Source organism: Aedes aegypti, chromosome 2 (assembly GCF_002204515.2).
Source record: "Aedes aegypti strain LVP_AGWG chromosome 2, AaegL5.0 Primary Assembly, whole genome shotgun sequence".
Taxonomy (NCBI): domain Eukaryota; kingdom Metazoa; phylum Arthropoda; class Insecta; order Diptera; family Culicidae; genus Aedes; species Aedes aegypti.
Window position 1 is genome coordinate 128,423,740 of NC_035108.1, and position 17,504 is coordinate 128,441,243.

A 17,504-nucleotide genomic window follows, 5' to 3' on the forward strand; every position below is an offset into this window, starting at 1 on the left:
GAAACATAAAAGCTGGCGACGAGGAAAAACAGTGATATTGTAAAAGTGATATTGTGCCTCATACGGAATAACTCCTGTAGCAAGGAAATTCCAGAGTGAGCCGTGTAAGTAGAAAGCAGAGTTTTTGTAGAGGGTGGTAAGCTCTAGAAAACTTGTGCGAAGACAGTGTGCTTGTGTCAGTTTTGAAGAGGTCAAAACGCCTTGTTCAAGTCAGAGCCATTGAGCTCTCGCCGAGCGGTGTCACGAACACATGCGCAAATTTGCTGGTTGAAAATACTGCCATTTGAGTTTGCTGGGAACAGCTGATCTTTGTTTAAATTTTCAACCAGCAATTTTTAAGTAGTGTGGGTGATATGTACCTTGTCTGTACACGAGCGCAGAAACCACTATTGTTGAGGAACAAAACATTTAGCGCTTCGTTCGGCGTGTAAATTCATGTGTCTCAAGCATTTGTAATAGCGTATTTATATTGTGAAACCAAAAATTTAATTTTGTGCAACTTTTCACCATTTTATTTCTCCATTATTCACAGTACTCCACCCCGCTCCCACCGATTTGGTCATTTTTGTTCTACCGCGGAACCATTGTTTGCCTCAGCATCAGCAAAAAGAAAGTCGGCGTGCCACCCATTCTACCGACCCACTCACTAACGACGAGCAAGAGTGGTGAGCGTGTGAGCGATCGTGTGGTAGAGCACTTTGCGAGAGAGAGGGAGTACTGTCGCTTTGGGAGAACTTGTCACTGTGCTGACTGGTGAGAGTTCTCTGGTTGTGAGCGGTTGTGAGTAGTGAGAAGACTCAACTGACTGTGTCTCATACAGACGTAAACAACAGTGTGATCAACAGTTGCACCAGTGGTTAGAAAAAGTGCATCAAGTAAGTGGATTTTTTTTCTAGTTCTGATGATTGTTGCTATTGCACCATGCCTTCGTTTGGAACGTTAGACCATTATGTGAAGGGTACGTCCTTCACAAATTATATGGAACGTTTGGAGCATCTTAGTTCTTTCAATAATTGGACGGAAGAAAACAAAAAAATCGGTGCTGATTGCTCTAACCGGCCCGGTTGTGTATGATGAGCTGAAACTTATATTTCCCACTGTTGAATTAGCAACATTGAATTACGCTGATATGGTGAAAAAGTTGAAGGAAAGGTTCGACAAGGTAGATCCCGACATGATGCAACGGTTCTATTTTTATAATCGTTTTCAAAAAGCAGATGAATCAGCTGAAAGTTTCATTTTGTCGGTGAAGCTTCAGGCAGAATTGTGCAATTTTCAGCAGTTGAAGGAAACTGCAATCAGGGATCGTTTGATAATGGGACTTCATGATCGGGAGCTGCAAAAGTCTTTGCTAATGTCGGAGACACTGACACTGGACACAATAGAAAAGAAATTGCTTAGCAGTGAGGTAGCCAACAGACAAACTAAAGCGATGTGTAGCGATACAAGAAGAGATGAAGTGCATTCAGTGAAGAGTAGATTAGGTCAAAAGGTTGGTGAAAGTAGTCGAGACTATGGACGTGACAGATTAGACAGGTCATACAGAGGCAGGAACGTGAATCGGTACGATAGGCGTGTTAGCTTTCGTGGTAGATCACCGTCTGAAGCTAGAAATCGTGGTGCATATGCTAATGCGATATGTAATTACTGCAAAAAACGAGGTCATTTGAGAAGAGACTGTTATAGCTTGAAAAATCGAAACTCAGTGCATCATGTTGAGAAGGGTGAAAAAGACACGAGCTACGATTTCAAGCGGTCAGGTGGACATGATAATTCAGACGAAGAAACAGATGGAATGGAGTGTTTAATGATTTCTGCGATTAACAAACTAAATGAACCATGCATGATTGAAGCAAAGGTGCAAAACTGTTGGCTGAAAATGGAAATTGATTCAGGATCAGCTGTTTCTGTGATCAGTGAGGCCGATTGTAGGAAATTTTTCAAGGCAATTCCGATGCGTAACATCAATTGACAGCTTATTGTTGTTGATGGTGCGCGGCTGAGGATTTTAGGCGAAATTTCTGTGCAAGTAGAGTTGAATGGCTTGATTGCACAACTAAAGTTAGTAGTGCTTAAATGCAATAACAGTTTTGTTCCTTTGATTGGAAGATCATGGCTTGACTGTTTCTTCCCTGGATGGCGATCTGGATTTACGAATACTACTTTGGTGAATAATCTAAATGAGCAGAAAGGTATTGACGACATTGTTGACAGTATGAAACAAAAGTACAAGAAAATTTTTGATAAAGATTTTTCAGAACCTATCGTAGGCTATGAGGGGGAACTGATCCTGAAAAACGAGCAGCCCATTTTCAAGAAGGCGTATACGGTACCCTACAAGCTAAAGGATAAACTAGCGGAACATTTGGAAATGCTGGAGCAGCAGAAGGTAATCACACCCATAAAGGCTAGTGAGTGGGCATCGCCTGTGATAGTGGTAGTTAAAAAAGATCAAGATATACGATTGGTAATAGATTGCAAAGCATCAATCAATAAAGCAATAGTTCCAAATACTTATCCACTACCACTAGCACAGGACATTTTTGCATCATTAGCAGGCTGTAGGGTATTCTGTTGTCTTGATTTAGCGGGGGCGTACACGCAGGTTCCTCTGTCTAAGCGGTCCAAAAAGTTCACTGTAATCAACACCATGAAAGGATTATTCACCTACAACCGACTTCCGCAAGGAGCTTCAAGTTCTGCGGCAATTTTTCAACAAATTATGGACCAGGTCCTACATGGGCTAGAGGGTGTTAGTGTATACTTAGATGATGTCCTTATTGCAGCTGAAACATTTGAAAAATGTGTTGAAATATTGGATTCGGTTCTTGTACGACTTTCAAATGCTAATATTAAAGTAAACTTCAAGAAGTGTAAGTTTTTTGTTTCACAATTGCCTTATTTAGGACATCTCATTACTGACAAGGGACTATCGCCATCTCCTGAAAAAGTTTCGACGATAAGTCAAGCTAAAGCGCCGACAAACGTAACAGAACTTAGAGCATTTCTTGGTTTGATTAATTTTTACAATAAGTTCGTTCCCAATCTGTCTTCCAAACTAAGGAGTTTGTACGCCCTGCTAGCAAACGATGCAATTTTTGAATGGACAAATGATTGTGAAGAAGCTTTCCAGTTCAGCAAGGAAGCTCTGTTGAAGGCTGATTTGCTGGAATTCTACGATCCTAAGAAACCTCTAATAGTTGTCTCGGATGCTAGTTCATACGGATTGGGTGGTGTTCTAGCCCATGAAATCAATGGATTAGAAAAACCCATATGTTTTACATCGTTTTCGCTGAATTCTGCACAAAAACGATACCCAATCCTTCATTTAGAAGCATTGGCGTTAGTTTGTACCTTGAAGAAATTCCACAAATTTCTTTTTGGCCAAAAGTTTAAGGTTTATACTGACCACAAACCTTTGGTAGGAATTTTCGGCAAATCCGGTAACAATTCGTTATATGTAACTAGACTCCAGAGATATACAATGGAATTATCCATTTATGATTTCGAAATTGCATACAGAGCATCAACAAACATGGGAAACGCTGATTTTTGCTCGCGTTTTCCACTGGAGCAGTATATTCCCAAGAGTCTTGATATAGGTAATATCAATAGCTTGAACTTTTCGGATGTGTTTCCGTTGGATTACAATTTGATTGCTAGAGAAACTGAAAAAAACTCTTGCTTGGCAGAGGTGTTGCAATTTGTAGAAAGTGAGTGGCCTGATAATGTTCAACGTTCGCTTAAGGACTTGTATTCAATTAGAACGGATCTTGAGGTGGTCCAGAAGTGCCTTCTCTATCAAGACAGAGTTATTATACCTGCAGTCCTACAGGCAGATGTCCTTAAATTATTACATGCGAACCATATCGGCATCGTAAAGATGAAGCAGTTAGCACGTCAAAAAGTTTTTTGGTCAGGTATTAATTTGGACATCGAAAATTTTGTAAAAAGATGTGAAGCCTGTATCAAAATGGGCACGGTACCTGCCAAACCTCCTCATAGTAATTGGATACCAACATCGCGGCCTTTTAGTAGGTTACATGCAGACTTCTTCTATTTTGAACGTAAAACATTTCTGCTCATCGTTGATAGTCACTCAAAGTGGGTGGAGGTAGAGGTCATGTTACATGGAACAGAAGCAAAACGTGTGATAAACTCTCTCATCACAGTTTTTGCCAGGTATAGGCTTCCTGATGTGATGGTAACGGATGGAGGTCCGCCTTTCAATTCAAAGAAGTTTGTAGCGTTCTTAGAAAAACATGGAGTGAGAGTAATGAAAAGCCCTCCATATAATCCAAGCAGCAACGGCCAAGCTGAACGTTTAGTCAGGGTAGTAAAAGATGTGTTCAAAAAGTACCTGTTGGATCCTCAGTTACGAGATTTAGATTTAACTTCTAAAATCAATTATTTTCTCATTAACTATCGCAATCAAATTGCTAGCAAAGAAGGAGTCCCACCGTCACATAAAGTTTTATCGTACAAACCAAAAATACTACTTGATTTGATAAATCCAAAAAAGGGTTACAAACAATTTTTAAAAGAACCTGTTCCCGTGGACATTCCTGTAATAACTCCTCCTAAACCGGATCCTTTTGATAAATTAGTGGAAGGAGATATAATTTACTATAAAAATTACAAGAAAACTGATCCTCAACGGTGGATAGAGGCGAGATTTGTGAAACAACTTTCTAAAAACACCTTTCAAATCTCCCTCCACAGGACGACGATCATGGCTCACAAGAATCAATTGAAGCTGACTCATACTCCGGTTCGAGGATCCAAGTTGCTACTTCCGGAAATGAATCGGAAGCGCGGGCGCGCGGAGTCAGACGAGTACCAAGGTTGTGCCGGATCCGATGCCGAGGAAGAACCATTCCTAGGGTTTCCGGACGTATTGAGTGAACCGATTCCTAAGAGAGCAAGACGTCAGAAAACGAGCGGTAGCCTGATGATGACCCACTGAGAAAACTGAAGTTATGTTACTCATAATACCTTTCGTATGATACAGTATTTTGCTCTAGCTGAAAAACATTTCATACGACGCGTATGATTTTCATAACTCGCTTATGAAGAACATACGAATTAGATTCAAGATTCATACGCGGCCCTATAATATTTCATACGATGTGCTTATGAAATCCAAAGCAAGCCTTGTTTGAAAAATATCATACGATTTTCTTATGAACCGAGCATCAAAACGGAACAAAATGGCGTTTGAACAAATGAAGCTCGCGAGTTTTTAAGTTCTGGCGAATACGATGGCTGTTTTTAAAGGTAAATAGCAAGAGAATAATAATAAAATGTATTTATTAATATCGATAATTCTATGTAAAGTGACGCAAATGTGGAGGCTTGGGCAAACGATAAAATTTGCTAAACTTTGTCTCGTGCAATGGTAACAGAATGGAAATACGAAGTTATTTGAGCGTGGCATCAAAAACGTGAGTTTGTTTTTAGGTTTAATATTATGTTTCAAATTATTAATCGTCTATCTTCTACAGAATCTGTCCAACTTATCAATAGTGACGAAGAAGGTTCCATGAGTGATGCTAAGCTTTTTTTCCAAATCAAAGAACGGCGTTATTAGATTCGATGACAGTTGCAACGGGGAGATAAATTATTGATTTGTAATTCACAAACAATGATAAAATGTATGGTTTCTGATAAATGTTTATTTTTATATTTTTGTTTTAAATGTTTTATTTGTATTTTTGTTGTATGAATTTGAAAAAAAAAATTCGAGAACACCCCTAGTTAAAATAAAAATATAAAGAAAGGCATAATAATATGAAATAAATTACATTAATTTGCGTATAAAGATCATACTTGAATATATTGAGCTTCATATAAATACACTTTGAAGTTCATAACATATATCCATAGATTTCATACGACACTTTTATGAAATCTATACTACTGTACTGCAAAACTCATACCATACCACAAACTAATTCGTTCATAACGCCATCGTATGAAATTTATAATATTTTCTTTTGGTAAAATTTCATAACCGTTTCGTATGGAAATCGAAATATTTTTTTCCTCTGTGCAGGAGTCGCGCTCGAGAAATGAAAGATAAAGTTTGACCGGTCTGGTTTTGAGGAAAAATTTGCGCATAGTGCATTCGATTTTAATTAATGAATTTTATTGAAATACGATCTGAATTGTACTATTTAAACCTAAGTTCAAATTATATTTTAAGAAGAATTAGATATAGCAAGGTTATTGAGAAGGAAGGACTGTAGCGTACCGCGTACGAATCTAATCTAGCGCGTTCGGTAAAACGATCCAACCCCTGTCGTTATACGGCCGAGAAGCCGATCGATTATTAAGTAGGCTAAGAAGCGTATCGAATATAGATCCAGCAGCAGAAGATTCTGTGATCTGGTAGAAACCACACGTAGTTTAGTTTTCTCTTCAATATACCGAAAGTTTAAACAAAGAGTGAATCTACAACCCCAAGTGAAACATAAAAGTCGTGAACCCGAACCGTCACTGCGTCACAATTCGCATAGACCGGAATCCTAAATTTTGTATTATCACACAGCATTGACCGCTTCCAATTATGGTCCGATTGGTAGCGTGCGACGATCTCCTTTGATTTCATTGCAATGAGCACACATTTGCGTGAGTGATGCAACTGTAGGCTCTTGAGGTCCGTATATTGGAGCTTTATTTCATTCTCCAGGAACTGCTGCACTTTTGCCACATCAGGGCTAACTGGGAGAACACTAAAATCGATAACTAAAGTATTTTTCCGCGCACCGAACATTTTTTACGAATTGCGAACGAAAGCGAGAGGCTAAGAAATACGTCCTACGCGTGCGATGTCTGACTGGTAACTGAGCCCTGGTCTTAATTATCATTTAAAAAAGTTTGGTTACACTTGATCAGTGGGTTTAACAAACATACTGAAGGAAGGAATTTGAAATAGAGGAGATTTGATCCTTTTTTTTACTACATGCAATGAAGCTAAGCACAACAATGATTTTAGAACTTATTTTATCGTATAAGATACAACACTTCTGAGAAATTCGAAGAAACTTATAATGCCTATTATGTTTTATCTGTGGGATCAAGTGTCCCCAGCCTAAACAGAAAAAGCATCTGGAATAAAAAAAAAATGTAATTGTGCGTTTGATTTTTGTTATTATATCTACAAGTACTGAAAGTTTGAGACGTTTGCATAGAATATACACAAAGTCGTTAAAAAAATCTTTGTTGAATTATCTAAGGAGTTAATACATACTGCTTCTAAAATATTATTCGTAATGCCATCTGATCAATTTCCTGCTTTGACGTACCGTCAAACGGGGTGACTTGCAACGGCGGGGTGACTTGCAACACATTGTAATTTACAACTAAATTTCACTATAAAACCCAAATTTCAAAAGAAAATTTGTTTTAAATGGGTGCTTCAATACGTGCGACTCACAATTCAAGTAACGGCCACGATTAAAGCTGTTATTATAAATATGTTTATACATTAAACATAATTCTTTTAAATGTCTTGAAAACTGATACTTGATGGAGGTTCAAAATCGTGACCTGAAAACATGAGATAGATTTAATTTACAAAAGTAATAATCTACATGGTGTTTCTATAACTAATAAGTGATAATATGACAAATTTTATTGTACGAAATTGTAGCAGTAACTTTTTAATAAAATTAATTTTTAAATTAATGTACCTATGCGGGGTGACTTGCAACACTTTATTTCTAAGCAATTTAGAATATTATAAAAATTAAAAACCTTCTGTCAAGTCTTCTTTATAATTAAAAGAGTAATAATTCATCAATCAACTACAAATACTCGTCAAAAATATTGTTCAGTTAAGATATTGTACCTTGATGATTTCACGCCTCTTTTTTCCATACAAAAATAGCTCAATTATTTTCTTACAAAATGGTAATCAAAATGGTATTGTACTGGTTCGAATGCTTTAAATACATGAATAATAATACATAACAAGTGTGATCAATGAAAAATATCAACATTTTGTTGGCATAAACTAAATTAGCATTGAGTGTTGCAAGTCACCCCGCACAAGGACATTTAAAAAATTTCACCTTTTTGATGACTTTCGATATGACAAAATAATTCGATTCAATCTTCTGTCATCCCATTCTGTGGGCGGGCCGGCCATTCAAAGTTCTACGAGGAATTTAAATTTTTAGATGACGTTTAGATCATGGTTTTGGTTGATTGAAGTTGAAAAGTGTTGCAAGTCACCCCGTTTGACGGTAGTCTTTCGTATAGACAAAATATTGCACAAAATCGCTTGGAATGAAACTGTTTCAGATTCCCAGAAAAATAGGGTGAGATCAAGTATACATAGTCTTCCTAATACAACTTCTAAAGTATTTTTTTTAAGTTAAGTTACTATTATACTGGACAACAACCTATTATCGATTATTTACACTTCGATAAAGTTATCTTAAAATGACTGATTTTCATACCTTTGAGCCACAATATAGCCAACGAACACTTTTTTTCCCGAAATGAACAAATTTCAAAATTTTACCAAATATTGATAGTATTGATCACAGTGAACCAACCACAATTTAATTTAAATTTTAGCAAGGGAAATTTCACAGAGATAATGCCGGGTGCTCACTATGCCCCGCCTACCCCTAACTACTTACGCGCACTTGGTTGACTAGTAGCTGGCGTAGGTGTCGATCCACTGCTGCTATTATTGCTACTGGCATTGTTAACGGAAGTGGCATTGCGCGGCGTAGCAGAATCAGAAGCAGCACGGTCTGTAATGTCACGAATGTGATGACTGTTGCACGGTAAGAACCTATGATTGAAAAAAAGATTATTGAACATTGAACAACATATAGCGTTTCGAGAACGAACCTATCGAACGAGGACAGCAAGTTGGCCGGAATGGGACGAACATTCCGGATATGCGCCGGTGGGATGCTGTGCACATGCGGTCTAGAAGTGGAACGGGTTTGCGTGGAGGTCGTCGGAAGAGTCACAGTGGCGAAGCGGGATTGGGACCCATTATCATTGCTACCGCTGTTGGTGTTGGTCGAAGTATTGTTGGTCATCGTAGGATTGGCTTGAGGACCTCCGTTGCTGTTGCTGGTTGTAGTGCTGCCAGTGCCAGGAGTGCTCGGTGCCGAAGATCCGGGTGGGTTTCCGCCAGCGTTAATTTGTACATGGATATCGGCGTGAATCGGAGCAGCATTGACGACCGCCTGGATCAAACGTGCCACCTGCATTTGGGCATTGTTGGCTGGAAAGAGAAGAAATAATGTTGTTGAGTTTGATCGCTGTTTATTAAAAGGAACGATTGAAGCTATTGCACAATTATGATGAAAACTTTGTTTGGTATTACTTTTTAGTAATGAGTGGGTGTGGAATCATGCTAAAATCGTGAATCAATTAGTTCAAAAAGTAACATTTAAAATTGATGGTTCGAGAAATAGTTAAAAAAAACTACAATTGAACATTCGAAACTTTGAAAGGCCTAGTGTATCTGCGAAAGTAACGCAATTCCCTGTGAGTACTCAGGCCTCATCCCCTACTTATTTTGGTACTCAGAAAGGTTCACAACTTATCTGTAAATATTTCTGCCAAAATTCTCAATATTTTTTTTCGTGCTTTGTTACGTAATGGTTATTGTATTGCTTGCTACGTCGCATGATAGCATTGATGTCCAGTATGAAGTGCTTGTAAACGCATGGTATGGTTTGTGATTATCAAATTAAGGTCTCCAATAGGGCGATATTCAAAACTGAAAAGGCAATAGATGACTCTTTTTCAGTGGTAGTAAAAACGAAATCCTGTAGCAAAGAAAGCTCAATGGAAAATGAACTAAACACAAAAAGTTATGTATTCATATTACGCTTGATTTCTAATCACTACTTTTTCGATCCAGTTTTCTAATTGAAAGTAATTTACGTTTTTCATTATTTTCCATACGTTTTGAGAGTTCACCGACTACCATTCTTCCATGCGCTTGTGTTTGAAATTTGAGAAATTTGAGAATCCAGCGTAGCGCGATCAGTGAAAGGAATACACACATCAGTGTCGCCGCTAGGCGGCCAGCACAGATACACTGAATGCTCGAAGGGTTGTTGTCTGTACTTTTTGCCACTGGCGCCAACTGTAAGCGATTAAGATCAAAATTAACAGTCGTTACCCCCCCGTTATATGATCCTGATATGAAACTGATCACAATGGTTCTATACAGTTCTAAACTGAAATATTTATGTTCAACAAACAATATTTATTGAATTAATCAATAATGCGCATCTAATGGATAGATAATGTTTTAAATGTCGACTTTAATCATTTATGTTTTGCGCTGGTTTGTAAATTTGCTAAAATTTTAATTTCTACTGTCGTTGAACAAAAGAAAAGTGAGGTTACGAGCCGTCACTTGTGCTTAAGATCTGAGGTCACGCTTCTTGAGCGAGAGAGGATTCTATGCTTTTCTACAAACGGAATGGAATTTATCGTATCTCAATTAAAATATGTATCACAATTTCCAACAAAGGATCGATTTGAAATCTTTCTTAAAACATGATTTTGTGGAGGATCTGTGACCTTCAACTTCAACTAAAATTGAATGGTAGTGAAACAAACAAAGCACTTCACAGAAAATAAGTGAGATATTGAGTAGTTGTGTTTTGATTGAAAAAAAAATGGAGTTTTCCCGGCCCGCGTATTTTAGTACCTATTTGTGTAGATGTAAAATAACATTCGAAACTTTAAAACTTTAAATAGAATAGGGTTAGTTTATTATCAAAGCAAAAAAAAATATAACATAATAACAAAAGTCCTAAAAAGATCTTTTGTCGTCAATCGAAAGATGTCAACCTCTACTTTGAGGTAAATATTAAACATAAAATCGCTTAAGCCACTATTGGTACACGTGTTCCAGTAGTTGCGCTAGTGCTCCAGTAGTAGCCGTTAGGCAATGATGCAAGGAATTTCAAACAAAATAGTTGATTTTAATATAGGTGTTTATGTATTTCAACTTAACTTCTAATATTTTTTTTCTTCATTCTTTTTTTTTTCATGAAAATGAAGGATTCTCTAATTTAGTTTCAAGTGAAAACGAAACAAAGCCACATTTGTAAGCACATATTGGTCTATCTATTTATTAAATTCTTTGCTGCCTGTTTAATTTTAGAGAAAATAAGAAACTCTTTGAAGTATACATATCCGGATTAATTGTGGTAAAAATGTTGAATGACTGAAGAAAATTTGCAATATATGTAGTACGATTGAGTGCCAAAATCTTCATAAAGAATTTTTAAACTTCAATTCAAAACTCAGTTAAAGAAAAGATGAAAAAAATAACCCCTGACAGTAGTGGAAAGATTGAAAACTATTTCGAAACATAGTTAGCGATGTAGTGAGAAAAGGGAAGCATTTTTAAGAAGCATACTGCCGTGAATCGCAAGTCAGTCCCATCTGTAAAAAGTAGGCATAGAGAAAATGGGCTGTGAAGTTATCAAACGCGTACGCGTATTTCGACCTCAATTGTAAGGCCGTCTTCAGTGTCGTGTAATTGTTAGGTGTACGGTAATTAAGTATTCTTTTTTGTGTGTAGAAACAAAGGTTTGAGTCCAACGCACAGTGCACAGATATAAAAGACTGTTTGATTACTCATAATTTGAATTGAGTATTGGCTGTTGGAGGATTTTATGAATCAGTAGTAAATTTTCTGGTTGAATGTAAGTAATTTCTTGAAAATGCGAATGTTACAGATAGTTTTTAAGTCAGCTTCAGACTTAGGGGTTATGTATTCTGGCAAAGTTTTCGATTTCGTTCAACTAGTAAAATTCATGAAAAATTGTTTTTGAGAGTGCAATATTTTGCCATTTTTATTGTTCCTGTATACTATGAAGCTCTTTATAAAACTAATCAACCGTTTATTGATAGCAAATCCGGTTAAAATAATCAGAATGAATTAACTTGAAGATACACCGTCTTGTTTAAACCTTTGCAGGGGTATGTGGCGGGACATTATTATCATCATCATAATCACCTTGCAAATAAATTCTCAATAAGATTTTTCACCTCCAAAAACCATTTTTTTTCGCTGATACAGCAAATTTTTGCAAATTTTGCCTTGCTGAAATTTTTAGAGAGATTTTGCTGGGATGAAGTGGTATAGTACTAAATTTTAATTTTTTTATAGACATTTCAATCAGGTCTAAGATTCATTATAACGCGAAGATATTTAATCTCGTGCACGCGATCAATTGTCTCCTCATCAATTTGTATTGAAATGTTTACAATGGTTCGATTCCGTGAAATCAATATAAATTTAGTTTTACTTATATTCAATTTCAAGTGTTTGTACTTCAACCATCTACTCATAATGAAACTTGTAACACATTTTCTTCAATTGCCTGTATCTCAAGAATTTCGAATTACCGCCAGATAGCCCTTCATATGCTGAACAGCCTTGCCGAGGACACCAACTTTCTAGCTGATAAGGATGTTAAGATACAGACAATTGAAGAAAATTTGTCACTAGCGCCACCTAGCGGAAAATTGACAATCAAACCCATCTCCGCCCGATAGCCCTTGATCTGCTGAAAAACTTTGCCGTTAACACCAACCTTTTAGCTAATAAGGATCTCGAGATATAGACGATTGAATAAAAATTGTCACTAGTGCTACCTTGCGTATGAATTCTCAATTAGATTTTTCATCTAAAGATAATCCTTGATCTGCTGAATAACATTGCCGAAGACATCAACCTTCTAGCCCAAATGTTGAGATATCCGTTTGAAATCAATTTTGGACACCTCCTGTCCACGCTTTTTTCGTTGCCAAGAGAAGGGGGAGGGGTCAGGGGGAATGTCTCACTCAAGGATTGGAAGACAAACTAATCGCATTTACCTCAAAATTTATTTCATATTAATTGATCTACTAGTCTCCGAATTGTGGTCATTTAAAAATACATGGTTCATCTCGGGCTTTTAAGGGTTGAGGTTACATTTCGCCGAATATTTTTGAGCTGCACTTTGTTTTAAAAACCAATAAAGTTTGGTTAATTTGTCCTTTAATGCGAATTATTTTTTTGTTATTCTTCGATTTCAATATATCTACGATCACAATACTACCCACGATTCAAGCACTGTCTACCTGTCATGTTCGATTGGCTCCAATCCGATTCGATAGTTCTATCCCCCAGACTGTGACTAGAATGGCTGTAGTCAAAACTGGTGCTTCTATCCAAACTCCCAGTGTTTTTATTTGTAAAAGTGCAGAGGACTTCTCGGGTTTCTTAAAGCGAGTAACACGTAAACATTTCTCTTCCATTCCCAAATTGACCTGCATTCTGACATAGTCAACGCCTTTATTGTTTGTTATAATAATAAGAGCATCAGTACTCACTTACACATTACACAATGCAGGTGGTCTTGCAATTACGGAGTAGCAACTGAGAACGGTCGATCACGCTTATACAAAAAAAGTTTGTTTCGATTGCACGTACATATCAAAACCGTAGAACATTTTTTTTAAATCGTTCATTCACTGGGTAATTTTAATCTCAGAATTCGAAACTAGCAATGTGCTAATGGTCAGGAAACGGTTTTTTTCTGATTAAATTAAAAATAGTCGGCAAATTGGTTTTAACTACATTCTTCCTCTATACGATGCCACTAAGTTCTCTATGTGTTTTAAGGGAAATATGAGCCATATCACGTGACGCACACTGATTATTTTTCTGGCTAATGGAAGGGCAGTGTTGTGAAAAACTCAAATCTCACAACTCACGATTAAGTTTTTTTATACATGAGTTGCCAATCACGCAACTCAGCAGTCAAAAACTCAAGGATGGTTTGGCTTCTCTGTTTGACTCATTTCCTCATATTTCCATAGTTCTCGCACAAAGCAAAGATTTCTTGTTAACTTGGTAGCATTATAGTGAAAGGGTCCACCAATTTGAGTAAACCAAAACGATTCTCTTTTAGTTTTAGCACATTTTAGCAAATAACGACGTAAAATTCGAATTCTAACGATGTTTGCGGATGACCGTCTGCTTTAAGCGAGTATCACTTATTTGCTAGCCGATTATTTTTTTTTCAAAAAGACCCATCTCGCACTGCCAATTATACAAAAAAACTATCTCAGTCGAAAACAAAAATAAAACAATAAGGTGAGGTGGTCAGAAAGCAAATTGTTGAAACGTCCGCGCAAGACTACACAAAAGCAACACAAACACATTAAACACAACACTACTACACAGCGGAAGAATGGAACCGGAATTGAGAAACATACAGTTCGACAATCGTTCAGGGGAACTCGAGCTAATCGAGTCGGACTCACTGGTCGTTCGGGAGTTGGTAGTCGAGGACGACGGGGAAGCAGTCTGCTGCTGCTGCTGCTGTGATTGAGGGTCGTCAGCAGCGTGGCTGTTGGCATTGGCCGTTGTGGCACTGCTGCTTTGAGGAGGATTGGCAGCTCTCGCAGCGGAACCATCTACAGTGTGGTGTGAAACAAAATGAGCAAAAAATAAGACAAACCGAACATACAATCGAACGTTTCGGGTCGGATTCCCTAACCTCTTGGCGGTGGTGCTCCCATTGTTTGAATTATGTTCCGCATACGTGGTATGCTCGAAGGATGGTAAAGTGGAATATAGACACGAGTCACGACATCATCTGGAAGGTTGTTCACGTTTCTAGCAGACTGACCTTGTTGTTGGTTTGTCGGCGGAGTTGAACCAGCACCCGGTCCATTGGCGTTCGTCGTTGGAGTTGTTCCAATACCCGAGGTTGGACCAGAAGCCCCCGTCGGTCTGTTTTGCTGGCCAACGAGATCCAGCAATGGGATATTCATTGGCCCATTGGGAGTCGCTCCAGTCAGTCCCGGTATTTGCAAATTGATGATCTGGGCGTTGATGTTGTTGTTGCCCATGTCGGTGTTATTGTTGTTGTTGGTCGCACGAAGCAAATTAGCCAGATTGATGTTATTCTGCAATGATAAAACGGACATTAGTAAGTAAAAATGTGCAAGGAAAACTAGCTTGTTCGCTAACTCACAGGAACAGCAGCAATGCCAGAACTTACGAAAGCCGACTGCTCGACCAGCATTGGCCGACAACACAGGTGACGGGGAGTCGCAGTTTGCAGATCCAGCATCAAGTCGCTGATAGCATGCTGGGCGTGGGACATGTAATGCAGCGCCTCGGATATGCGATCAAAAATACGCTGGGCACTTTCGCGGCCGGCAGTGTCCTAAAAATGAGGAAAATGTTACAACATTTCATTCGAAATTCATTTTTGTTAGAGCAGAGATTTATTCAGGATTTTATTTGAACATAAATCGGACATCCTAAGGGAATTTCCAAGAATTTTTGTTTAAAGTGCCTTAAATAATAGCTAGATTTTTGCAAAGCAACTCCATAAAATACCACCAAGTTATTTTTCAATCGATTTCGCTGAGATTTCGTCTGAAGTTCCCGTTAGACATCTTCAAGAACTCAAGCAGTAATTTCCCTAGAGATTCAAAATATATGCCTATGCAAAACAATATGGTATCCAATTATTGACCATATACATTCCAGGGCTAATAGCGACTACGTGTTTTGATAATAGGAACTTTAGAGATCTTATGCCTACAGAAAGTCCAAAAAGAGACCCAACAGGAATAAAAAAATAAACCAAGCAAAAACCACGAGATACATGTTTTTATGAGGATTTTTCAGATAATATGGCTATACATGACTAAGATATCCATCTATCTTCTATCTTCTATATAAATAAAAATGGAATGGTGTTTGTATGTCACGAAATGGCTTGAAAACGGGCTATCGGATTTTGAAAATTCTACCATAGTTATGTTCCTGAGGTGTTCCGACGTGTTTGTGCATATAAAAAGTAAAGAATATTTAACGGGAAAGTTGAAAAAAACTGGAGTGAACGGAACTTCCATTTTGCACGGGACGTTTCTTGGCGTTTTACAACAGCCTATTTGATGGCAAGACGAAGTTTGCCGGGACCACTAGTTATTAATACAGTTCCTATTACTTATGACATTTCAAAATAAGTTTTTAATCGTATTATCCATTTTTGGCACCCTCTGATTTTGGCAACAAAATGGATCAGTTTTTAGCATCATCGTGTGCTCGTTTTATGATGTCATTAATCTCTATGAGGAGATACTCATAGATACAACTAAACTGCCGTTATACGCATAATTGTCCCATGTTTCAAAATATGAAGCCGAGAAAAACGCGATTAAAGATTTTGGCACATTTATGCTCCGAGGTTATGATAAATTTCTTCACAATAATATAAGGAAATGGGTGTTCTTTAGAGTCAAGTGTTGGTTTTAAAAAAAACTTTGCTATGAAATTGAAAGTGGGACGGTTATGCCTAGAAATACCGAGTTTTGGGGGAATTTCTACGCATAAGAGTCCCACTAACTGTACTGCCCATAAATGCATGTCAGTCCCATGTTTGCTGGATTTCATATTCACATGGAACAATTATGCGTTTATGGGCAGTGTAGCAGACCGATTTTGACCAAGCACACTGCTCTTGACGGTAGTTTTGACGTGAATTTTATACTGAAAATGGAAGATGTGTATTGTTAGGCCCCGTGCAAAGGCTCATGAGGCATTTAGCAAAGTGAAGCCGTATGAGAGTGTGTATATGAATGTTGTTAGAAAGGCGTCATCGAGGCACTCACTGCCACTCATCACACAGCAGCGACACGACGACGCGTCGCGAATGTTCCACGCGCGTCTGGAACACGTGTCGCGCTGAGACGCGAACATTCCAGAACATGTACGCACTATTATAAATACGCGACCCTCTCACCCGTACGATCAGTATTGTTTTAACATCCGCGCGCGTATAATCGAGTGAACAAGTGAAAAGTGATCAAATAAATGTAAATAGTAAAGTGTAGAGTATAATAAAGTGCAGTAGTGAGTAGTGATTGATATCAGTAGTGTTATCCTTTCATTCCGAAATCCCGACCCACGAAATACAGTCCACCCGACCCGACCGGAGTTGGCCACGGTGAACAGCGCCAACAAAATAATAAATCATTGTTTAACAATTTTTTGTTTGAAAAAATGGTCAAAATCGATTTTTTTGACTGTTTTTACTAAAGTGTCATACAACGCCATTCACGTCAGTGATAGAGTATCTTCGAAAAAATGTCAAATATGTTTCAATGAACAACTTTGCAGAAGGAAGTTTTTTGCTAGGACGCTCCTATCAAAAGATAAAACTGATCTAGATCAGTTTCAACTTAACCAGATCATCTTCGAAGAAGTCAAAATGTAGTACAAATTATTCCAAAATACTTTGTCCAAGACACCAAACCTCTAGGACGATTATCATAGTACTAAAGGTTTTGACCGTCGAAAACAGCGATCTGCCCCAGTTTGCGGCATTGTCAATATTTCGGAAGATTTCGAATGAACCTTAGTGTATCCACCGGCATTCAATTTTCAATTGGTTAAGGAAATCGTCAACATCAAGACACCATTACTTCACACC

The 17,504-nt window shown here is 37.9% G+C and overlaps 1 protein-coding gene across 8 annotated transcripts in view; it reads right to left on the reverse strand.

The window, feature by feature from the left end:
- LOC5568734 (large proline-rich protein BAG6) overlaps window positions 1–17,504 on the reverse strand; it is a 57,706-nt gene that overhangs the window by 17,510 nt on the left and 22,692 nt on the right. For 2 of the 8 annotated variants that reach the window (XM_021842330.1, XM_021842329.1), the window contains exons 5-9: window positions 15,033–15,227; window positions 14,553–14,964; window positions 14,317–14,469; window positions 8,869–9,253; window positions 8,652–8,809 (exon numbers count right to left, since the gene is read on the reverse strand). In XM_021842330.1, the coding sequence (XP_021698022.1) occupies window positions 8,652–8,809; window positions 8,869–9,253; window positions 14,317–14,469; window positions 14,553–14,964; window positions 15,033–15,227 (1,303 nt within the window). Of the gene's footprint in view, window positions 1–8,651; window positions 8,810–8,868; window positions 9,254–14,268; window positions 14,470–14,552; window positions 14,965–15,032; window positions 15,228–17,504 lie in introns of all 8 variants that reach the window. The other 6 variants (XM_021842326.1, XM_021842325.1, XM_021842331.1 and 3 more) reach the window with 4 other exon arrangements.